The sequence below is a fragment of the Candoia aspera genome, chromosome 1 (genome assembly GCF_035149785.1).
Source record: "Candoia aspera isolate rCanAsp1 chromosome 1, rCanAsp1.hap2, whole genome shotgun sequence".
In the NCBI taxonomy this organism is placed as follows: Eukaryota; Metazoa; Chordata; class Lepidosauria; order Squamata; family Boidae; genus Candoia; species Candoia aspera.
In genome coordinates this window covers 286,090,869-286,116,334 of record NC_086153.1, presented here as the reverse complement: position 1 = coordinate 286,116,334, position 25,466 = coordinate 286,090,869, and the positions used below count along the sequence as shown (strand labels likewise).

The 25,466-nt window shown below is 37.1% G+C and overlaps 1 protein-coding gene across 1 annotated transcript in view; it reads right to left on the bottom strand.

Annotated features, from left to right (window-relative positions):
• Positions 1–25,466, bottom strand: part of DPH6 (diphthamine biosynthesis 6) — a 232,972-nt gene that overhangs the window by 66,317 nt on the left and 141,189 nt on the right. Inside the window, exon 13 of the mRNA XM_063290002.1 lies at positions 21,125–21,367. Coding sequence (XP_063146072.1) covers positions 21,125–21,367 — 243 coding nt within the window. The remainder of the gene's footprint in view (positions 1–21,124; positions 21,368–25,466) is intronic.

The following is a 25,466-nucleotide window of genomic DNA, read 5'->3' as shown; positions in this document are numbered from 1 at the left end:
TTTGTCTTGGTGCCAATTACATTTGTTCCTGGACTGGGGGGACCTGCTCATGGTCACTCACACATTACTCATCCCAATTGGATTATTGCAATGCACTGTACTAGGGAGATCCCTGAAGATCATCCAGAAGCATCAATTGATCCAGAATGCAGCAGTGTTAGTAGTTATGGGCATTCCTTACTATGCCTATGTGACACCACTACTCTGTGAGCTGCACTGGCTTCAAATAAGCTTCTGGGTGCAATACAAGGTGCTGATTATCATCTATAAAGCCCTACACAGCATAGAATTGCATTATTTGTGAGACTGCTTGCTCCCTAGGGCATCTGCCTATCCCATATGCTCCAATAGGGAGAGCTCACTCCAGGGCCTTAATTAAGATAGTGCCACTTATGAGACCTTGAAGGCATCCCTTCTCAGTGGTGGCCCTTGACTTTTGGAATAATCTCTCCTCAGTACAGCTGGCCCCAACCCTGTAGGCCTTTATAAAAGAAGTTAAGACCTGGCTCTTTTCCCAGACCTTTGGGTTCAGATGGCTGGTTGGTCTCAATTGGTTGAGTTGCATTATATTTTAGTCTGGCTATCATTTTATTGTTTTAGTTGGTTTTTAATGTATTTGTTGTTGACTTTCATTGCCACCCAGAGTCACTATGAATTGAATAGCCATAGAAATGCTATGAATGAATGAATGAACAGAGCAGCAACTGAATTTCAGTTTACTTTAGTTTATTCATATGCAACAATCTGGTACATGATATTCAAGAGGTATTTCATATTTCAAGGGATACTTTAAAGAACGCACAGTGACTTTGGACAATCCGGTTTAATAGTCAAAACTAGAACAGAATATAGATCTTCCCCCCTGTGGATTGGCTTCATAAAATATGTCCTATCTGGGTTTCAGCCAATGAACGTATCTATATTATATAGTCACTAAACCTTCACTAATTGAAGTAGGACATGTTTCTACCTTCAAAGCACTAACATGTAGAGGAATAACTGCATTGTAATGTATTAGGGGAGGGAGTTTGAAAAAGTCAACATGGTGGTACAATCAAATCCCAGCCACTTTTTTACATGTGTTGCATGCACAACATATGTAAAAAGGGACAGAGATTTAATACTGTGGCTGTCAGATTGATTTTCTTTTCCCCCTCTCCCCCAACACCCCTGATTATTCCCAACCTCTTTGAACCTCTAGTGCATGAACACAAGCATAAGATGCCATCTTACCGATCAAGGGCTACAATCTCAGTTGCTGAAAGTCCTTCATATTTAAACAACCATGTCATAATACATTTTACATATACTAAAAGCTAGAGAAATCATTTTGAAAGCCAAACAACCTGAAGAGTAAGCATAATAAAAATAAAGCAGGTTATAGTTTATTAGCAGCAGGGAGCAGATGTGGTAAAACTCTTGCCAGCTCCCCCACATTTCTTCCCAGCAGGAACTTTCTGTCAAACTGTGAGTTAGATTTTGAATATAAGGCAAGCTGCTGTTACAGCAATTGTACCTTCTGCACTGCATTATTATACTGAGAATTCTCTTGGAGTTCTTACTTCTTTCTTTGTAATAATACTGTTTAAAATATATCCAGCAGAGGTAAATGTAAAGGCAAGCATTATATGCCAGCTAAAAACAAGATACGAAAATATGAAATTGATTAGAAAATAATTCAATATTGAAAGGTTATTTTTCTTGCCAAACAATAGGTTCCTCTGACAAGGGAAGAATAATGATTAAAGTTAAGATTCCTTAAAGTACCTTTCAGACATACATAATTCAATATATCTGTTACAATGTGAAAGTAAAGATAACTGTTTAAAGAACAAAGTCTTAAACTGATAGTAATATAAAATAGATGCAAATCAAATCTGTCACACAGAATATGATCTCTAAAATTTTTATTCTATGTGATGCCAAAAATAAGCCCCTTTGGAAGGAAAGGTAGCTAAGCAGAGTTAAGAGGATTTAAGAGTAGAAAAAAAAATCTAAATGATAAAATGCAGCTGTGAAGGCATCCCCAAATAATAAAGAAGTTGTAGAATCTAATATTTTGTAAGTAAATTTTGTGATTTATACTGAGATTCTGAGCAGAAATTTGTTAAGAGTATCTTTGAAAGCTTCCTTCACCTTTGAGTTCACCTAAAAAGCCGAGAGCTGGATTCCTTTAATAATTTTTATACTGCAATTTTAGGCTTCTAATGGAAACCAAAAATGTAATTAACATGTGCTAATTAGAATGCTACTCCAGAATAAAATAGACCACAAAATTTAAGTCCCCCTCCCTTTAAGATATGTTTATGTTGTGACAAAACAATCCTCAAAGTGGCATTAATGTATACTTCGTATTATAATGTATTATAATACTTCGTATTATATTATAAACTATCTCTTGAACACGTGGAACACATTAATCTAAAGATATTTGTGTGTGTATGTGGGGGGATCACACTTCCCAATCTTCAATAGTTTTTCAAAGCCAGTATGTATTAAACGGACTCGTCCCTGGGGGAGCTGGGGGTATTGACGACCGACAGGAAGCTCTGGCGTGGGCTGGTCCATGAAGTCACGAAGAGTCTGAAGCGACTAAATGAATAAACAACAACAATGTATTAAAGGGTATCGGCAAAGACCTAGAACTAGAAAATCAAAGAGGAAGAACACAATCAGTATTTCTCAAGCTGAAAGAGCTAAAGAGAAAATTCAGGCTCCAAGTTGCTATCCTTAAAGATTCTATGGGCAATATATTAAATTACGCAGGTAGTATTAAGAGAAGATGGAAAGAATATACAGAATCACTGCATAAAAAAGAATTACTCGATGTTCAGCAATTTCAGGAGGTAGAATATGATCAAGAACCATTGGTACTGAAGGAAGAATTCAAGCTGCACTGAAGGCATTGGCGAAAAAGGTTCCAGGAATTGATGGATTACCAGTTGAGATATTTCAACAATCAGATGCAGCAGTAGAAGCACTTACTCTTCTATGTCAAGAAGTTTGGAAGACAACGACCTGACCAACTGACTGGAAGAGATCTGTATTCATACCCATTCCCAAGAAAGGAGATCAAACAGAATGTGGAAATTATTGAACAATTTCACTAATTTCACATGCCGGCAAAATTTTGCTGAAAATAATTCAACAACGTTTGCAGCCTTACATCGATAGAGAACTACTAGAAGTCCAGGCTAGATTTAGAAGAGGACACGATACGAGAGATATCATTGCTGATGTCAGATGGATCTTGGCTGAATGTAAAGAATACCAGAAAGATGTTTACCTCTGTTTCATTGATTACACAAAGGCGTTTGACTGTGTGGACCATAACAAGTTATGGCTAATATTACAAAGAATGGGAATTCCAGAGCACTTAATTGTATTCATGTGGAACCTGTACACGGATCAAGAGGCAGTTGTTAGAACAGAAAATGGTGACACCAAGTGGTTCAAAATGGGAAAAGGTGTGCAGCAAGGTTGTATACTTTCACCCTACTTATTCAATATGTACACTGAACAAATTAATTCAAGAAGCAGGAATGTACGAAGAACGGAGTATCAGAATTGGTGGAAGACTCATTAACAACCTGCGATATGCAAATGATAAAACTTTGCTTGCTGGAAATGAAGAAGACCTGAAGTACCTGCTGATGAAGATCAAAGATTGTAGTCAGCAGTATGGACTACACCTGAATGTGAAGAAGACGATTCTCACAGATGGACCAATAAACTCTGTCACAATAAATGGAGAAGAAATTGAAGTTGTCAATGATTTCATTCTACTCAGATCAACAATCAATGCCAAGGGAAGTAGCAATCAAGAAATCAAACGATGTATTGCACTGGGAAAATCTGCCATCAAAGACCTATCTAAAGTTTTCAGAAGTAAAGATGTTAGTTTAAAAACAAAGGTTCATCTGACTCACGCCATGGTCTTCTCAATTGCCACATATGCCTGTGAAAGTTGGACATTAAAAAAGGAAGATAGAAGAATTGATGCATTTGAGTTGTGGTGTTGGCGAAGATTATTGAAAATATAATGGACTGCCAGAGGAACAAACAAATCAGTTTTAGAAGAAATACAATCAGAGTGTTCCCTAGAGGTGAAGATAACTAGGCTTAGACTCTCATACTTCAGGCACATTGTCAGGAAAGACCGATCACTTGAAAAGGACATCATGTTTGGTAAAGTCGAGGGCCAGCAGAAAAGAGGAAGACCTTCAGTGTGATGGATTGATACAATTACAGCAACAATGGATGCAAACTTTGGAACAGTCAGGCATATGGTGCAAGACTGAGCAGCATTTCGTTCTGTTATACGTAGGGTCACCATGAGTCATAAACAACTCGATGGCACCTAACAACAACCACATGTATCCAAAGGAGAAAGTAAAACTATGTTTAAGAACTAGTATAATTAAAACCTAAGAGAAACTTACAAGAGATCATGTAGTTAACAATGATTAGAGCAGGTAGCAAGTGGCAGGTGTGGCCAGGAAGGCCTTTGCACAGGTTCTCCAATTGCACCCTTTCCTTGACCAGAAGGCCTCCAGACAACTTTTGTCCTAGTCATCTCATGATTGGACTATTGCAATGCACTCTATATGAGGCTGCCCTTGAAGACTACCTGAAAAATACAGCTGCTCCAAAAAGCAGCAGTGAGGGCAGTTAACAGGTGCTTCTTGTTATGTCCATGTCCCACTGCTGCTGCATGAGTAGCACTGGTTAACAGTTGGCTTCCAGGTACTGGTTGTTATCCATAAAGCCTTCATGGCATAGGGCTTGGTTATTTGAGGGGCCATGTTTCCAGTTGTTTTTGCCAATCTGATATGCTCAGAGAGAGAGGATGCACTCCAGGTCTCTTCCATTAAATGTCATCATCTTGTGGGACTGAGGAAGCATGCCTTCTCTGTCATGGCCCCTGCCCTCTGGAACAACATCTCTCCAGAGATACACAGGGCTCTCACTTGCAGGCCTGGGGATAGTGTTTGTGGAACCCCTGTCCACAACATTAAAAAAATGTTATTAGGGGTGGTTTTGTCAGGGTGGTCATGCTTCTTCTGTATTTTTAAATATTGCAAGCTGCCCAGAGTCTTTTTGGAGTTGGGCAGCCTCAAAATCCAATACATTAAATTAAGGGAAGGCATGCTAAAATTCAAGTTAAGAACGCAACGATACGTTAACAGTTTCAAATCCCAATTTTCCCAGATGTTGAATCACATTGCCAATTACTGTTGCCCTTCCTCAGATTACCAGATGTGATAACTATCACAAACTTGTCTATTGTACTGAGCATGAATTGACTCACTTGGAAGAAGAGGAAGTAATATAAAATCTACAGTTAGAAGAGAGACTATAGTGGTAGGTCCCATAGAGTTACATGCTTTAGACTCAATCCTGTCATCTTTAAGGAGTGGGGAAATTTGTTTACTCCACATGTTTAACTGAACCATCCTCATTTGTGATTTGTGTATTAATATGTTATCAGAGTATTAGAGGTGTTTGTTAAGATTGATCACTTATCCAAATGTTCTCTCATCTCAACATGTATTTGCAAAAATAGGTATTTGGGGGAAAATGTGTATGTTAGACAAAATCACATATACACAAAAATACAAGTGCTCATGCTTTTAACAAAATAAAGACAGAAAGACAATTAAGTTTGAATAAATTTGAAGTCTACAGGCAACAGAAACAGTGATTTGCTTCTCCTTCTACAATTTCAGTAGATGATGATGATAGGAAAAACCCTCTGCCTGAAAGAGCATGAATAATTAAGAGTAGACAATATGAGGTTCAATGGAAAAACAGTTTATTCTGGCATAAAGCAGTTTCTTGAACCCCATAGAGGGAAGAGCCTTGGGAGATTACATCAGCTTCTCATCGTCACCAGTTTCCTAGCTGGAAAGAATGGGAGACTTACCAGGATAGCCAAGAATGCCTGGCTGGTCCAGTGGCTGTGATCAACACCACACAGTGTCAAAGGCTGCTGGAAGAGCTAATAGGGTCAACAGTTTCCCATGTCAATCTCCAACAGTTAAATGTTGGCTTCTATTGCAAGCCAACATTTTAATTGTTCAGTCTTAGTATAAATAGAAATTTCCATGACCTGATGACTAACTACTACAATGCTAAGCTCTGTACACTTCAGTATAAATTCTTATTAAATAGACAACAAAGGCTCACTTATACCATAATTAAGCTGTCTGAACATCATGGTATATTGGAGTCTATAAAATCCATAAATAGATAATCCTAAATCTATTTATCAGTGAGTTAGCCGCAATGAACTAAAGCAGACCTACTTTTAAGGAGATATACTATAAGCCAGGTTTACGGATAAATCCATGCACATGAGATTTTTAAAAAATCACAGAGATCCAACAGAATGCTATAAAGATGCCTTATACTAGCCAAAAGCATTTATTCTGCTTCATAGATGAAGAAGAAAAACACAAAGTAAAGTGATTATTCACTGCTGAGCTGGTAGGCATGTTGCTGGGTCAGTAGCTGGCACATACTGTGCTGTGTGAAAGTTGAAAGCAGCATTAAAATAGGACTAGTTCATATTCAAGTCACTTTTTGCATCCACATCTGAATGAAGGCAAAATAAAAGTATAAGAAATGCATTCAAACCAAAAAGAAAAAAGAAAACATATAAAGGATTAAATAAAGTACTACTTGGCTTCTCTGATTTAAGTTCAATTACTTAGAAGTAAATTCTACAAAAGTCAGTGTGCCAAAATTTTAAGTAGAAATGCTTTAGGATCAGAATGCATGTCATCTAGAAGTAATGGCCACTATTATACATAAAAATATGTTTAATTAATAAAACTGTATTGTAGGCATAAATTTTCCCTTTCCTCAAATGTATTTGAACATATATTTTTGAGGGAACTTTTCCCTTTTGCTTCTCCACATAGTTTCTCTACATAATAGTTGGGATCAGTTGGGGAATTTTTCTTGGGAAAAATGCACAGCATAAATGGATGGGAATTTCAGATGTGCTGCACAGGAATATCCTATCTCCCCATGGCAAATACTAAGCAAATGCATTGTTTCTACTTATTGATTTAGTAGCTGCAGTGCAACTATTTCCTTCTTTGAATTCTTTGAAGGCTGTGCAATAGTTTAAAAGTGCATTCACTTTTGTAGAAGTAGAGCCAAAACAGAGCTATGGAAAAAAGAAGGATGCATCAGGATGCTCATGGAGCTCTAAAGGTTGAAATATAAAATTAAATTAAAGCAAAGCAAAGCTCCCAAAACTATTCTTATAAAATGGCAGATCTTGGGCTTGAGGCTTTTTAATAGCAGTTTGCAAGGGAAGACAAGATGGTGGTTTCCTAATCAAAAGAGACAAGTATAGGGAATTATGAGGACTGCTAAGGGTGCAGTGTGGCCTATAAACATGGTTTGATCCCAATGATGTTGTATGTTCTAAGAAGCCTTTCCAACTTAAAATGGGATGAATTTAAATGGATCTACTCAAAATAAGAGTACTGTTTGTATGCCTGCTCCTTTCTAAGGGAAAAGATTGAATTGGTACTTTCAGGAAAGTCAGTGATACTTTGTTTATATGCAGACTTGGAGGTAAATAACAATCAGGCCTATAATGGTTAGAAAAATCATGATACTAAAATCCCTTATACGCAAGACATTTTACTGTGTAAGTGCACAACCTGCTTCAGCAAAAGGGGCTCTCAGTAGTACATCAGGAGTCATTCTGAAGGACAAAGAAGTGAAAATGGCCAGGGCAAAAATGGAACTATATGCAATAATTACCTCTTCTGTATCATTATTTATTTGATTTACAGTATATACCACCTTGAGGTGACATAGTTAATTATCCCTCCTCCTATTTTCCTCACAACAAGCACTGTGTGAGATGGATTGGGCCGAGAGAGGGACTGGCCCAGAGTCACCCAGCTGGCTTTTGTTCCTAAAGGATGACTAAAGGCCATGGTCTTCCAGGTTCTGGCCTAGCACCATAACCAATGCACCATTATAATTTTGGAGGGATTCTGGAGCTGCTATGTCCAACCCTGGGGCTACAGGCTGTACATTCCTGTGATAAGATTTTTAGATAAATCTGTGCAATAGAAAAGCCAAACACTTAAGAGCAGTGTGTTTTTCATGAGTTTTTATCATCCTCATTTATTTTAAGCCATTTTTTATAACTGTCAGATTCTGAAAATAAGACTTAAAAAAAATGACAATGAAATTTTAAAATAACTGAAAAACTTCAAGAGTGACAGCTGGAAATAGAGCCCATTTTGAATTAAAACAATTCATAGCTAGATAGGAGTGGGTGGTAATACATAAGCTGAAATATCTTTAAAATCCCAGGAAAAGGGGAAGATAAATATTCCCTTCAGCCACTCTCTTTCTTGTTAATGTTATTTTTATATTCACATGTATTAGTCTTCCCCAGCTGATGCCATCCAATGGGCTGAGGCAACAAGTTTCACCATCCCTAACCAGAACATTTTTTTCCCCAAGAGATGTAGTCCAAAATATCAGATGATATAAGGCTGGGCAAAACTGATGCACATATTTGTAAATTTTTGTATTAAAGTTACAGTTAAAGTCATGCATAATATTTTGTATTATTTTACTCTTCTCTCATATGCTATGTCCAATAATCAGAGTTCCCATCTGTGCAGTTTTCTTAAAGCCATATAGCATAGTTTATTCCCAGACAATTTTTGTTTTAAAAAAGCACAACAGAATTTCATATTTCGTTGTGGGCTGTGAGTTCTAGTCCCATCTTAGGCACGAAAGCCGGCTGGGTGACCTTGGGCCAGTCATTCTCTCTCAGCCCAACTCACCTCACAGGGTTGTTGTTGTGGGGAAAATAGGAGGAGGAAGTTATGTTCGCCGCCTTGAGGTATTTATAAAAATAATAAAGGTGGGATAGAAAAGAAATAAAATAAAATAAAAATAATAAAAACATATAGAGCTCAACCATCTAGGCATGACCTGTGTTAAATATTTACATTATAATTACCTCACAAGAATGCATAATGCTTATTTAATCTTAACCCTAGGGAAATGAAATTTGCAAGGCAAATTACTATGCTGTTTTGGACATGCAGAATATTCTCTTTCAAAAGCAATCTTGCTTTAAAAGGTACAATCAATCCACTTTCATGACTTTTCAATATGCCATGCAGCTGATATGACATATCTGAGAAAAATATTGCTTTTAGCTGTAATTTTATAGAATTCCAAAATGGATTTTCTATTAGTAATCGATTTGATCTTGTTATTGGTTAGTTCTACTAGTTTGAAATCTACCCTGTAGATAGCTATCCTGTCCCTTAGTGCTTCAGGTCAGAAAATTTAAAATGGGATAATAACCCCAATCAACAGATACACACACACACACATGTACAGTGATAATTTCCATGAAAACCAAGGCTGACATTGGTGATGCTGGAGGAACGGTAATAGGCTAAACAGTATTTAAGAATCTCTGTACTATCCACAGCATAGAACACAGTTCAGTTGAATTTGGTACAAAGGACATTGAATTAGAACTGTTGCTTTGACCCTGACTAGCTTGAGGACTATATTAAACATGAAGAGTCAAAGGAACAAGAAGAAAGAAGGTATGAATGGGAAGTTTGTTATGTCTTGGATGTGCTTGGCATGAGTCCCTACAAAACTTAGCAATGTGCTATTTCAGACTTCTCCAGTTTGGGCATCCAACCAGATGTATGGACTTCAGCTCTCAGGATTCTCAGCAATGGTAATTCTCACTGCAAAATTCTGGGGCCGAGGGCCACATATCTGAAATGTGCTGTAAAAGATTGTCATGAGACTGAGATAGAATGAGGAATAACTCTAAATACAAAGATCAGCAGATGGGAGATCCTGTTACAGGCAAACAACGCTTAGTCTGTCATGCAAATAATCTGGGAAAAGAGTCCAAAACCCCAAGAAGACTCTGCCTTAATGAAGTCACTAATAAAGGAGACCTGGAGGGTTCCTCTCTCAGTTCTTGAAATTCTGTACTCCAACCCCTAATTCTTGACATTAAAACTTATTAAAGAAAATCTGGGTGTGGAGTTCAGGGGCTTGGCAGATGTCCAGGTTTAGTTGGGCACAGGACTTGGTTAACTGGCAGATGGCCAGGTTATAAACCACTGAACTTAAAGCCAAAAGAAATTAACAATCACACTGGTTACTACCACTGGAAGATGTAGAATTTCTTGTTAGTGAGATGACATCCACTATTGTGTTTATATACATATTGTCATGAACTCTGAGATAAACTAGACTGCTACTAGAGCTGCCAGTATTATCAGGCAGGCCACTATAAAGGCTTACAGATGGAGTTTGGGCTGGTCAATTAAGGCAATACAAGTATCAGACTCCTCAAGGACACAAGGATAGACATTAAAAAAAAAAAAAACAGACTGCAGATGGCACCCAATCTGCCAATCTACTTTGAGGGTACTTAAAGGTTTTGGACATTTTTCCCAACTTTGTAGATTATCTCACAGGATGCTTAACAAGGGGTCAAAAAGCGTATAGTCGAGGATGTATGGATCATGAACTTTACTTACAACAAACGTAGTCAGCATCAATGTCTTTTTGTTTCTATGTACCTTTTTTTTCCTGAAGAAGTACATTTTTGCAGAAAGCTACAAGTATCATATCCACAAAACACAGTGGGAAAGCTATTGTGGCAGAGCTCCTCAATAACACAAAGAGATAGTTCCAACCTATTTCCGTTTTGTCATGCTTCTTGCCTTCTCCCTAACCATTCCACCCATCACCCCCCTCCCTCCCTGGCCTTTCTTTTTCTGGCCTCTTTCTCTCTTATCCTTTCCCCACCATTACCTACCATGAAAAGGTGCAAGAGGTCTAAATAGCTGTTTGACGCTTCTATCATTTTGCCCCCGCCCTCCCAATTCTTGTTTGGGAGTGTTGAAATGTTGACAAAAAATAACTCCCCAGCACTGGAACTGCCATCAGAAATGGATCCAGAGAAACAATGTATAGCAAATAAAACATGTTATTTTCTTTCCCCCTGTAGACTGTTTTAGAGTTAGGGAGGATAGGAAAACTGGGTTCACACACACAGTTGTTGGGGAAAGACAAGTCACTTTTATTCATTCCTCTCACCCAAATTGTTTTCAGTTGTGAAGGAAATAGATTTCATCTCTAAAATTTATCCAAGTCCCTATATTCTTGTGTCTGGTCATATTCAATATGACAGAACAAGAACACTGGAAACTGGCTGTTTAATAGAAAGGTGATTGGTAAAGTAGAATACATTGTTCTTCACACCCATACTCCCAACTGATACCTACCACAAACTTAGTGTTGGAACACAGAGGGGGAACCTGTGGTCCTTCAAGCATTCCTGACATAGTGAGACAATTGTTACTCTCAATCCTCCTTAATATGTGGAGGGAAAACAAAGTCCAAAACTTAATTTAAAAAAAAAAATGATCCCAAAAATAATGATATGCACCAAGAGAACCTGCTTCTCCTTGCTGTAGAAAGCCTCTCTTAGGGTACGTGTACATAAAATAAATATAAATTGGGTGATTTAGAAATGGGGTGGCCGGTCTTAGTGTCCCTTTAAGGCTACAGCACAGCTTGGAAATGGTGATGTCCCAGCCTCCCGGCTGCTCTTACCAGTCGAATGCAACACTGTTTGCAATATTCTGGCTGCAAGTAGCCATCTGGAGGACAGATGGGGTGATTCCAGGTGCTTTCCTTTTTCTGGAAAAACACTCCTGGGCTTCAGGAAAAACCTCCCTGAGCCTGAAAAGACTGCCGCGTTGTCAGTTCTGCCTGCTGAGCCTGCGGGCACAGCTGTTCAGTTCCCCATGTCCCCACTGGAAGTTATTGTTTTTGTACTAAATTTGAAGATATTAGCATTTTCCTACATGTTGAATCAGCTGTTTTGAACTTTCGGTTTTCTGCTTCTTCTTTCCCTGGGGAACTGTCTGCTATCTCACTTTCACTTGTATAAACACACTGTGGAATCCTTTCATAGCTTCAACTTTTGCTAGTTAAGCTCCTAGGGGGTGCCATAATCTACTGTTTGAGACATGGAGGATTTTAAACAGACTTTCTCTGACTTCCACTGAGATTTTAAACAAATTCTTTCTGATTCCTACCAAGTTTTTATGCAAAGCATTCAGGACATTGCGGAAAATATGAGCTCTAAAATGTGTCATCTGGTTGGGGATGTCGTGGATGAAACTGAGGAATTTAACAGCGACAGAAATGTTTCTGCTAAGAGTGAGATCAGGACTTCTGTTGAAATGCTGGATGAAGACTGGATAATCAAGTTGGAGAAATTTAAGGGAGAGATCAAGTTGCAAGCCATAAGTGAAATTGATCTTCTGGTGGAACGCCATGGAAAAGAAGGGGTTATTATGTATGGGAGGTCTCCTGAAGAGAAGTCGGAGTTTTTGAGGGGGGCAGTTGGGCTGTTTGATTTTTTTAAGAAAAGAGCTGTTATCTGGATTGCTTTTAGGGTTTGGCTGACTTTGTTTATTTTTAACTATTTGGATTAAGATTAAAGTATAATAAAAACAAATAATAAATGCCTATCTGGGTGGTTTGGGGTTTAATATGATTAAGATTATTAAAATTGTTGTATTATCAAGTACAATGGCACACAATTTATGTTTTTTAGTTTGATCTTTATTATAGTAGACAGAAATGTATAAAATAGTACTAGGAAGGAAATAAATAAATGTTATCTTGGGGGGGGGAATTGATTAGGAGGTTTACATAATTTTTTTCTCTTTTAATATAAGGGGAGGGAGTAGCTGTATTTAGTGATTTTTATAATGTGCCAATGGAATGATTTATAGAAATAATGTGATTTTGGTTTAATATAGAGTAAGGGATTGATTATGGAAAATTTTTGTATATCCTTGCTGTTAAAAGTCTGAAGTCCTCCTTTTGTAATTTTGAAAAATTTTCTCTTGTGTTTCTACACTTTTTTAGTTTTCTCTTTTTTTTGGTACTTTTTTGTAGCTTTTATCTTTGCTTGAAACTTAATAAAATTCTTACTAAAAAAAAGCATTCTTGACATAGTACAGCATGTATAAAGAATGCTTAGCCTTAAACTGTGTGATACTAAATAAACACTCCTGTTTTTCATTGTCTTTATCACCTTTATTTTGTTTGTATCAATGATGTGACAACATCACATTGTGAATTTACCTCTATTTCACTTCACTGGCACTTTCTACTCATTGGCAGATGAGTAGACAATTAGTTTGAGCTAAGTGGTGCTGGACACAAATCTGTTGTGATGCTGGAAATCCTGCAGGGAGATTTTCAAAGAGCTGTCCTTTGCACAATATAGCTGTGTAGAGCCACTGAAGACTTGTTAATGAATTTAAAAGGAACTCTTGCAACCACTTATTATTACTTCATTGTACTAGAAATATTTGAAATACTTCTAGCCATCAATAATGCCATCTGTTCCATACAAAAGATATGAATTATAGTCCACACAGTTTATTTTCTTCCTATTGATTATTTCAGTGAATAAATTAGCAAAAATTATTCATAAATCCGGCTAGATTATATTGGCACTAAAAGCATGAAAGAATTAAAAAGCAAAGCAAAACTGACCCACAGCAAGGTAAGATGAACTGTCTATAAAAATTAAAGAATTTGATTATTTCAACCCATATTGCAGTAGTTCTACAACTGTAATCAGACTATGAAATGTAGACGGTCTTACAGCATACCACTTATGCTAAAAAGGATAGTGTCATCATGATTTCATTTGCAACAAAGGCTCTAACAAGCTGGGAAAAAGGCAAGGTTTCAAGAAATAACGTTATCACTGAATTTTTTATCTGCTCAATTTGTATAGTTGTTCATGGCACAGGGCATCTGTCAAAAAATTGCTGACAACCATAGAAAGAACACAATATATACAAAGATACAGTACTGGGCAGTTTGGTGATATACAGGATGATAGCCATTCTCAAGTATTTCAAAGGTTGTCACATAAATGGAGCTAATTGACTTTCTGTTGCTCCAGAAAGCAGGAATTACAGGAAAAAAGGGAATTTTAGTTAAACACTAGGAAGAATTTGGTAAGTGTACAAGGGGTGAAACAGACAGTCTTGGAGAGTGATGGACTTTCCTTGACTAAAAATTAGTGAACAGCAGACAGAAGTTGGTAGAGTAGACTTCGAATTTTGTCAGAGGCTGCATTAAATAACCTTCTGAGGTCCCTTCCATTTTTATCACTCCATAGGTGAAAAGCTTATAAGAGTTTGATGTCCTGTTCCTAGGCAGCGGGATTGGTCTGTTATGCTATAAACTATAGCCACAAGGGTATAATGAAGTAGTTTAGGCATACTTAGTGAGGCTAAAAACCTGTTCTTCCTTCTATCATCTTTCTTCTGAACATGAGTCTATACATATTCACCCATGTTTTTTAATTAAATGTTAGCTATCTCAATTTTCATTGGGGCTATATATACTAAGACTATGTGTGAAATACATTACATACAAATCAGCAAATTGGAGTTTATTTTTGTGAATGTATGGTACCATTCATCTAAAACCTCAAAGTTTTAATTCCTTATTAAAACTTTTTTTTAAAAAATGAGTTTTCTAAATTCCACACATATGCTTAAACTCTCTTTTTAATAGATACAGCTATTACATAGGAAAATTGGAGTATTACACACAATATTACTGAAAAGCATCTCACTTTTTGTTCTTTTTGTGCAGTTTCTTATCAAGCAACAGCAACCATACTCCTTTACGAAAGTATTGAACATACACATGTATTGAATCTTCCTAGTTTTTTTTTCCCAATTACTGATTTACAGTAGTAAGAGAGAATACAATTACAGGATAAAAGAGTGGGAAATTTCAAGTAACATGGAACAAATAATTTACTTCTGTATAGATGTTCCTGTGATGGACTACATCAGTTCCTTCCCTCAACCTATCGAGAAAGAGTAATTATAATATAGGAAATACTGACAGAAATGAAGAGGCAGGGGTTTGGTGTGGAAACCATCTCTTTGAGAGATGTTTGGATACTACGCCAGAGCAGTAAGAATTTCTGAGCACAAAACTGTAACAAAACAGATCCCATTACCAGCAAAGGCATGGCGGTCCAGGGGAGATGGCAAAGAGGGGCAAATGACAAAATACGCGGGGTGATATCATCATGCAAATGCTGCAATTTATGCCCTTATGACAGACGTTGAGTGAGTTTGCTGCAGTTGCCACTGCGTAAAAGCTGTGGAGTCTTGTGAGAATCCTACTTTTGTTTATTCAGTAAAGCATGTATGTGGTTTTTAAAATAATATCAGCCATTCCTTATTCTCACTCTCTGTTAAACATTTTTGTTAAGCCAAACCACCAGTGTTTTATATTCAATCTTCAGCACCAATCTACACTACTTAAATTGAACTGGGACCTCTCTTAATCTGGATTTTTCTTTAAAGACACAGATCCAATTGTGTCTTTAAAGATCCACAGATCCAACTTTCTTCACACACTGAAGTAGACTCTCCCTCTGTCAGCTATTCCCGGTTTTCTCAGAATTGGCTGGCTTCGGCTCTGGTGCTTTTCTCTGTCTCTGCACTCTCAGATGTTTTTCTCCTGACATTCCACGTGGGATTTTACTGTCAGCTGCTGTTTAGCAGGGGCAATAACATAGCTCTAACCTCTCTATTTTAACCTGAGTCACAGTGATGGGCTGCTATAGAAAACAATGTAGTCTAATGCTTTAACCATCAAAATAGGGCTTTCGTTGTTTCTGCAAAGGTGGACATGATAACCGGAAAAGGTCATTTCTCCTGAAGGTGAAATCCTATTTTTCTGCTTCTTTCCATCCCTCTCATCCTTAACTGCATTGCTGTACTATTATTGGCCCACACCTGATCTAATGTGCCAGAAGACTAGCTAACTTTGAAATGCATCACAGAGTTGTTGCATTCTACTCTGTGCCTAGCAAAAAAAAGCATACCATAATTGGTCTCAGTCACCATTCCTTTCACTGCAATATAGATGTGACAATGATGGATTTCATCTCCATTCACTGGAAGGGAAATTTAAAAAATATCTACAAAGTGGAAAATTTATATAATCCCATTACGTGACTGCATTTTTTTCTTGCTTCTATGCTGTTAAAGGTGTATAACGATGGCTTTTTCAGTAAAGCTTTTCCTTCATTAAGTTGTACTTATTTTCCTGTAATTTCCTGTTTTATTGTAAGCCGCCCAGAGTCCCTCCGTAGGGGAGACATGGGCGGTGAATAAATTCATAAAATAAATTAAATACATAAATAATTTTTGCTCCTATGGAATGTCAAAGGTATTGTCTGAGCTCATTGTTTTTTTTTTGTTTTTTTAAATATAATTTTATAAGAATTTTAATTACAACAGTAAAAACTAATACAAACTAAACTTAGAGAAAGAGAATGGAAAGAAAGAATAAAAAGTGCAGGAAAAAGAAAAAGAGAGAAGAAAAAGAGAGAATATAATAAAGAAAAAGAAAAAATACATAAAGACGTGATTCCCAACCTTCATCACAAATTTAGCAACTCTCCACCCCTTATAAGGTTACAGGTATCTCTTCATCCCATATCCCGTCCCTTATCTATAAGCAGATCCATAAAACATCAACTTTTCAATCATGGTGTCAGCAAAAAGTCCAAAAAGGGTTGCCAGAAATAGCAACATAACTTGTTTTAACCTTGATCGAATAAACCAACTTTATATTCCTTCCTCTTACTTCTAACAGTCTCAACCTTTCATTCAAATATTGTCCTAGGATTTGATTTCTCTTCAGTTCTTCTTTAACCCATCGCACAAATTTCTTCAAGGCTTTAACAAGCTTCTTTTGTAGATCCAATTAGAAAACCCTTTCCAGATCATTCTCTTGATTTATCATTTGTATTTCTCTTTTAGTTTTTAAAACTTCAGCCAGATTCTTTTGTATATTCAGTAAAGCATCCTTTTCCAAATCATTATCTTGGCCTGTCATTTGTAGTTCCACATTCTGTACTTTATATTATCAGATAAAAATCTGTTCCATATCTGTCACTCCTTCATTAACATCTTTTAGACATAGTCTATCCACAGAAACAGATATCATTATTGACAGTGTTGATATTGTAGTTGCTAACTTCTGGCTCCATTCTTCAAAGATCTCCTTTAATATTACCAATTCTATAATGTTTTGTATTGTTCTGTAAATCCCAGTATTAACTGACATCAGGCTTGTATTGTTTTTCCTTCTTAAAATCTTTAGTTCCCTCCAGTGTCCAGTTTCTAAAATCATTACTTATTGTTATGACTAGCAATTGCCAGGATAACCAAAATAAGTCTGTTTCCCAGGAGAAGTTATTTTTTATAGTTAATTCCAAAATCTTATAGTAAAAGTCAATATTCCAAATTTATCTGGAACCTTACTCTTATAACTTTCTTAGACCAAAATTATTTAGCTCTTTGCTTATTTCAAATTCTTTAAGTTCTCAAGCTTCTAATTATTTTTTCTTGTTCTCAGAGTTGAAGATAAACTCATCCATTAAAGTCTCTAATAGCTTTAGAATAGTTAATAAGCAATTTCTGAAAGTGATTAGAAATGAGGTTTGCAAACTTAGTGTCCTTTAAAAGTTTCTGCCACAGTTGTGAACAAGATGGCTGATCCTGTCATCTCCTGGTGCTCAAATGCAGGGAAAACCACTGTCCTGCAGTCTCCTCGCAAGAAGCAGCCATCCAGAGCACATGTGGGTAATTTCCCATCCTCTCCTTATCTGGAGAGGTTCCAAGGAACCAGTCTATTCCCCAGTTCCTTGGTCTTTGCCATGGTCGTCAGCTTCGCTTTTGCAGAGCCATCTTCAGTTAGCCATACCTCCCCCAGAAGCCTCTCTGATCTCACTGTTAAATAATATTAAACTTTTGATACTGACTTCAGCACAAACACTTCAAAATATGTCACCTTCAAAAGTTCATCCTGTGCAATTTGAGTTTATCAAGCAGCTCCAATCATCATGCAATATTAGATTATTTGATATATTGATATATACAATTAGATGAACAGGATTTAGCAGGGATGTTTTAGCTCAGGGTTTCACAACCAGGTTTCGTGGTACCCTAGGGTTCTCTGAAAGGTCACTAGGGGTTCCCTGGGAGATCATGATTTATTTGAAAAAATATTTCAGATTCGGGCAAGTTCATATTAAAGAGGTTTCATTCTTTATTTTAAGAACACTGTTAGTGCATATATACAAACCTACACATGAAACAAATATAATAATTTTGTATCTTGTGGCCTATATTCAAGCCTGAATGTGCAGGGGTTCCCCGAGGGCTGAAAAATATTTCAAGGGTTCCTCCAGGATCAAAAGGTTGAGAAAGACTGGTTTAGCTAGATGCAGAGAAGGCCGTTTAAGAGATATTCTGACTATAGTTTCCCTACTATTTTTATTAATTGGATAAAAATGTGATCATCTTTGGAAGGCTTGAGGTTGTTACTTCCCACTCCAGCTATGGCAGCTTCAATGCCTCATTGTTCACTCCACCAAAATGTTTAGGTTCAGTTTTGTTTGCTCTGAGCATTACAATATTGGCTTCTCCTTCATCAACTCAACTCCTTTTCCTTCTTCCACTGATACCTTGTGCCTCCAGCATTTCTCTTTTATCTCTCTGCAGTATAGGTGTGGTCCTCTACTCTCTTAAAGTCCCAGGAGACACAAAACCACAAGGAAGGAAAAGTCACATCAGCAGTTTCAAGTTTTTCCTTTCCACACCACACTCTATCCCCCTTTTATTGAGGCTCCCTGTACCCTCCAGCCTCTTGTCCTTGTTAGTTGTTTGACAAGGGCCCTGAGATTCTGTACTCACTCCAAAGTGATAAGAATCCACCAGGATATTTTTTTCCAGCTTGATGTTGAATGATAAACCTGTATGGTTGTAACACAAGGTACCGTATTGGGTTATTATGCTTCATTTGGTGGATCCAAGTGAGTGGCTGATGTCAGTAATGACCTGGAAGTTTCATTCCCATAGATAAACTTTAACTCTTCAATAGCTCATTATAGTGCCAAGGTCTCTTTTTCAAAAGCACTGTATGTTTGCTGTGGCAGTGCCAGTTTCTTGGCCAAGTACAGGACAGGATTATCATAGGTCTGTATTGGATGCATCTATTGTATGTATAACATGAATGGTCAGTCAAAGTCAACTCTGTGTAGGACAGGCTTGCTGCACAATGCTTTCTTCAGATCCTCAAATGTCTGTTCACATAGAGGAGTTCAATGCACCTTATTGGGTTCTGTCTTCCATGTAAGGTCTGTAAGAGCTTTAGCTTGGATGGTGAAACGGGGGATAAACCACCCATAACAGCACACCAAACCTAAAAATGATGTGACTTGCTTTTTGGTTTCAGGTCAATCAATTTTCTCTAGGGCTGCTAAATTTTCTGTGTTTGGCTTTACCTTCCCATTTCCTACTGTGTATCCTAAATACCTAACCTCTGTAAAGTCTAATTGGTATTCTTCTGGATTGTAGCCAGGCCTGCTTCTTTTAATCATGTTATGACTTTCTCTAAATGTTGTAAATGTTCCTCCCAGCTTTTGCATGATATGACTATGTCATCTAAATACACTTTGCGCCAACTACCCCACCCTGGAAGTGTTCTATTCATAAGCCTTTGGAAGGTTGCTGATGCCCCATGCGTTTTTGTAGACTGATAAAGACTCTGAGGGGTAGCAAATGTGTTTTATTCTTTGGATTCATTTTCTAATGGGATGTGTCAATAACCTTTGGTCAAATCACATGTTGTAGAGAGTAAAGAGGATGACCTTGACAGAGAGAGGGGAGATCCATTACCAAAGCAACGAGGATGGAAACATTGCTTAAACCTAAATAATAAAGAAGGTATGCAAAAACATCTTAGACAGACACCCCCCTAATTCACATGAGTATAAGAAAGGGAGGAGGTAGAGCATAATCAGACTTCCAAGATTCAATTACTATAGGGAATCTTAATAAAGTAGCCTTAGTCTTAAAGTGGAGTTGAGTTCTTGGTCTGATATACATCTTGGGGTTGACAAGTGTTGAAAGATACCTGACATTGCCCAATTTGTCTATTAACTCAAAAATGAGTGGCACAGGGTAACTATCAAATTAGCGAGTTTTACTTTCCACAGTGTCCCAAGTCCCCACAGAAATTTTTAGAAAGGGCACAGGGTACTATAAAAGGGAAGGAGGAAGATTGATTATGATGGGGCTAGGTAAAACGATACACTCCAAACTATTGATTTCTGTTGTTTTTTATTTGAAACAGCTCTTCCGCATTTAAAGGAGGCCACATTAATCATTTCGAAAGTGTCTCAAGCAGCGAATTTTGAACTTGAAAGAGCACTTCTGACTGAGAGAAAAGGTGTTCCAAATTCAAAATGGTTCAATTTCAAAACATTTTGGACAGCTCTAGTTACTCAAGTGATTCATGAAAATTTTTTGATTGAATAGCTCCTCCCGACAAGTTATGAATATATTTAATCTCACTAATTATCATCTTAATTTTATTTATTAGATCTATATCCCACCTTTCTTGTACAGATGCTCAAGATGGCATACAGAGTGCTCCTTCGCCCTTTCTTAATATTATAGTTGTAAGCTTTGCTACTTTGTAATTGATTCAGAATCAAATGAATGTCACTCCACAAAAGATGAACCCCACAGCTTATTTCTGTAAAGTGCAGAATTGATGTAATGAAAAGAAAAGTTAACCTGCCCTCCTGAAATTTAAAAAGATAAAGCATATATGCGCATTTAATTCAGACACCAAATACTCTTTAAAAACGTCCACATGGAATTGGTTGCTCTTTCAGACTTCTTTAGCTTTTGCTTTACGGAATTAAGGGAAACTTGCTGATGAATGTAACATTCTGTTAGGCCGTCATCTGTTTCAGTAGTTGTGCATAGTCACGTAGGAACCCGAACCTAATAGCTCAATCAAACCTTATTCTATCGATCTTTTTGAATCTCAGCAAAGTGTACTGAGAAAATTCGGACTGTATTTTGAGTCATGGAAAAACGCATTTTATAAACTGTTGTTTTGAAAGCAGGAAAAAGAACAGTGATATTATATATACCTTTCTCAGTTCTTTTAACTTCCTCTGCCATGCAGCTTCAGCGACAGAAATGTACTTGCTGTCAGTTACGTAACAATTTGCCATAAGTACATGATGGAGTTCAGCCTTCATGTTCATGGCTTTCAGGACTCTTTCGACATGGTTTAAAGACATCAGGGCTTCTGTTTCTATGCCACCACTTGTAAGTTGCATAGTGCAGGGCACTAATGCAATCTGCCCAGCACAATACAAAATATCTTCAACCTAGAAGAAAATAATGAAGAAAACCATTTTTAGAAGGGTGGAATTGTTCCCTATTTGCTTTAGTATTTAGTGACCATCTTTAGCTTTAGTAAAAAGGAGCAAATATACCACTTCAAAGATAATTTCTGGCAGGGATTTAGTTGCATTGTAAGGAAGATAATTTTGTATTACATTTGGACTTGTAAGTTAATATGTAGATATTCACGTATTCATAATCATCCTCAGACAAATCACCAATGAATAGATCAATCGAGAAATATGTAGACTAACATAGTGTCATAATGTTTCCAAGGTATGAGTATGAACACTTGTGTCATGTTTCAAGTAAATTTGTTTACAACCTGTCAACTAGGAAAGAACAAAAAGAGGGGAAGGGAAGTTTTAAATGTTCTAATTTACAAAAGTTTAATTTAAGACAGAGATAATTCCCAATGTTTCATGAGCCCCCAATAGCATGTTTCCCTCTATGAATAAGATAACCGTAAAAATATTCTAAAGAGCCAATAAAAATTCTGCAGTAGTTGGTAAGATATTTATCTAAACTGATATACAAAGAAAATGTATGACATAAAATTAAGTATTAGCTTTAAATAAACTAATTTGCATAATATGTCATGTAACGGTCCATTATGTTTTTCTTACTTTGTTATGTTATATAAAAGGTTTAAGGGAGTTACAGTATATCTGTTTTTGTTCTTGAATGCCTAAGGTAATAGTAGAGGCCAAGAATGTTTTCTGTCAGCTTATCATACATGTTAATTCAGCAATTTCAAGAATAAACAGATTTGTTCTCAATCATTTATGCAATGGTTACATCAAGGCTTCATTCTTTTAATGCACTTTATGTTGGTTTGTCCTTAGAGACTGTGTGGAAGCTTTTGTTTCAGAATACGGCTGACTGTCAGGATTTTGACCACAGACACAAAAATGTAAAAAATATATTACACCATTGATTACTTGCTTTACTGAAATTCTTTTCAGATGAATCCATATTTCTTGTTTGGTTGTTAAAACCAGATAATCTGGAACTCCCTCCACACCAGCCTCAAGTCCTGCTATGCTGTCTCATCATGGGAGAGTGGGGAGGAGGTGATCCTAGGAGCCTTGAGCCAAGATTGCCAAAGCATATCTCAAGAGTATATACTCCCAGCAGAGTCACCTAAGGCATGATGGTCACGCTCACTTTAGTGACAACAGCAAAGGCATCATTTCATCCTGCATTGGAGAAGGCAATACTTATATCACTTTCCTGAAGTTTACCAAGAAAACTACATAGACAGACAAGATAAAGGGAATGATACTTTAGTGCCAGTTGATGAACCCATCAGATAAGATAGCACTCAACATCCTAATGAGAAAGAGCTGAAGATCTTTTGGAGTACTGATATTGTTTATGATGTGGTTAGATTAATGCCTTTGAAACATCTAGTTGCCAAAGATGGCCATGCAGTAAAGGAAAATCCAAAGCTGCAAGAAATCAGTACAGTGGGAACATGGAATGTAAGAAGCATCAAGCTCAACACAGTGAGAAAAGAAGTGAATCAACTGCACACTGATACCTCAGGCATCAACAAATTAAAATAGATGGGAATTGGACACTTTCAGTCAAAGGATCATACTGTTTACTAATTAGGACATGAAAAACAAAGAAAGAATGTTGTTGCTTTCATTGTTAGATAGGATATAATAAAGACAGTACTTGGTAAAATGCAGTCAATGACCAAATAATATTACTTAGGCTTGTTATCTAAGTTTATGCTCCAACTACGGACTCAGAAGAAGAGGAATTTGACAGGTTTTATGGTCAAGTTCAATCTGAAATCAAAATAACGTGCAAGTATGTTGGAGACTGAACGTTAAAGTTGGAAATAGTAATGAGAAAACATACTTGGATTGTATGGCTTAGGAAATAGAAATGAAGCAGGAGACTGCTTATGTGCAAGTTTCAAGTCAAGCTAAAGCAGAAGAACAAAGCCAACCAGTTTCTACAACATGATCATGAGCATATACCCACATAAGGGATCACTTTGAAGTCCTAACCCTCATTGATACAGACCCCGAGGAACTGCAGAATGAAATCAAATAAGTTGTTACGGATGAATATAAAAAGAGATTGCCAAAGACCGAGAAACAGAAGTCAAACTGGATGTCAGAACAGACAGTGAAAACTGCCAAGAAGAAAAGCCAAAGTCAAGAAGGCAAAGATCTCAGGAAGGAATTTAATTTTACACGCTAGCAAAATAATGCTCAGGATCATTCGAGGCAGATTAGAACTGTTCATAGAAAGGGGGGATGCCAGATGTTCAAAGTGGTTTTAGAAAAGGCTGAGGATTAAGAGACATTATGACTGATGCATGCTGGATAATCGAGAAAGCCAAAGAATACCAAAAATAAGTCAAGATGTGCTTCATTGATTGTAGAAAGCCTTAGATTATATTGACCATGTCAAGCTGTGGAATATCCTTGGGAAAACGGGAATCCAAAAACACCTCATTGTCCTCATGCAAAACCTATACACAGAACACAAAGTGACAGTCTTGATGGAACATGGTGCAACAGATTAGCTCCAGGTTGGCTAAGAAGTGCAATATGGTTGTATACTTTCTCCATCTTTATTCAACTGATATGCTGAATATACCGTATATTGAGGGAGGCTGGATTGAAAGAAAATGAACATGGTTTTTACTCTGGAGGAAGAAACATCAGTAACCCGTGCTATGCTAATGACACTATTCTGATATCTGAAAATCCAGATGATCTGCAAGCTCTAGTGATGAAAGTCAGGAAGCACAATGAAAAAAAAAGGGACTATGATTAAATATAAAGACAACCAAACTAATGACAACAGGTACAGCAACCAGCGTTAGAAACTGACAATGAAAACACTGAAGTGGTGGATAGCTTCTGCTTTTTAATATTGATTTTCAACAGTAAAGGGACCAGCAATCAAGAAATATGCCTCAGGCCAGCACCTGATAGGGTAGCAATGAAGCCCTTGGAAAAAATATTCAGATCAGAATTGAGCATGCTCAAATTATTATATTTTGGATACATCATGCAAGACCCAGATCCAGAGAATTCTATAATGCTGTGAAAGATGGCAGGAAAGATAAGAAGATGACGATCAGAAGGAAGGTGGATGGACTTGATTGCAGTTGTGATGGGTGCACAGTTGGGAGACCTGAAGGGACAGGTTGAGGTCTATTGTGGTCGCTAAGAGTCAACAGTGACATGGCACATCATTGATCAATCAATTTGAGACCAGAATACTTTAAGAATCCATTTACATGATATGAATACCCATAGGGTGGCCATTGTTTGCAAAACCTCAAGCTGCCCTCACTAATGCTTAATCTTGTTTCATCTCTTATTTAAATAGGACTTTCTTAGACTATTAAGAAACTTAAATAGTTTCTTAGACTATTTAACAAAAATTCAGTTATTATTAAGGTTTGTAATTGTTTTAGTATATAATTTTCTGTTTTTAAGTCACGTTAATCATTTGAAAGCAGAATAAAAGTGTTTAAAACTAATGAAAATAAGTATTTATTTTTCTTTCCTGACACCAGTATCCAGTCCATGGCTTAAAATCTTATGCATTTTGGTATGAAATACATCTTCCTTAATGATTGAGGATCATTGACAAGTACATCACAAAAACAAACTAATATCACAAAGGAAGTGGGGTGTCTGTCAAAGTCTTTTGTTCCCACTGTAAAGAGAAAGATGTGGGACTGCTGTTTCAAGTAGCAGTCTCATATTGCTCATCACATCTCTAGCTCAGCAGCCTCTCCTGTAATGCAAAAGCTGGCCCTGGGTTTGACAGCTGAATGCCTTGCAAAGATTTGCCAAGTAGAATCTGTTCCAATTCCTATGGATTTTATTCTCATCAAGCCTGCTACTAAACCTCCCAAGTATAAGGGGACTCAAAGGGACAACTCTCCTCCTCCACTAATCCAATAAGGCTCAAGATGCACTGCTAGCACTCAGAACCATAACACTGTGAATAGCTCTACTTTGATCCTTACATTAAAACAGTAACCATGTAGAACTACAGATTCTACTCAGAAAACTTTACATAACATTAACTATTGAACTC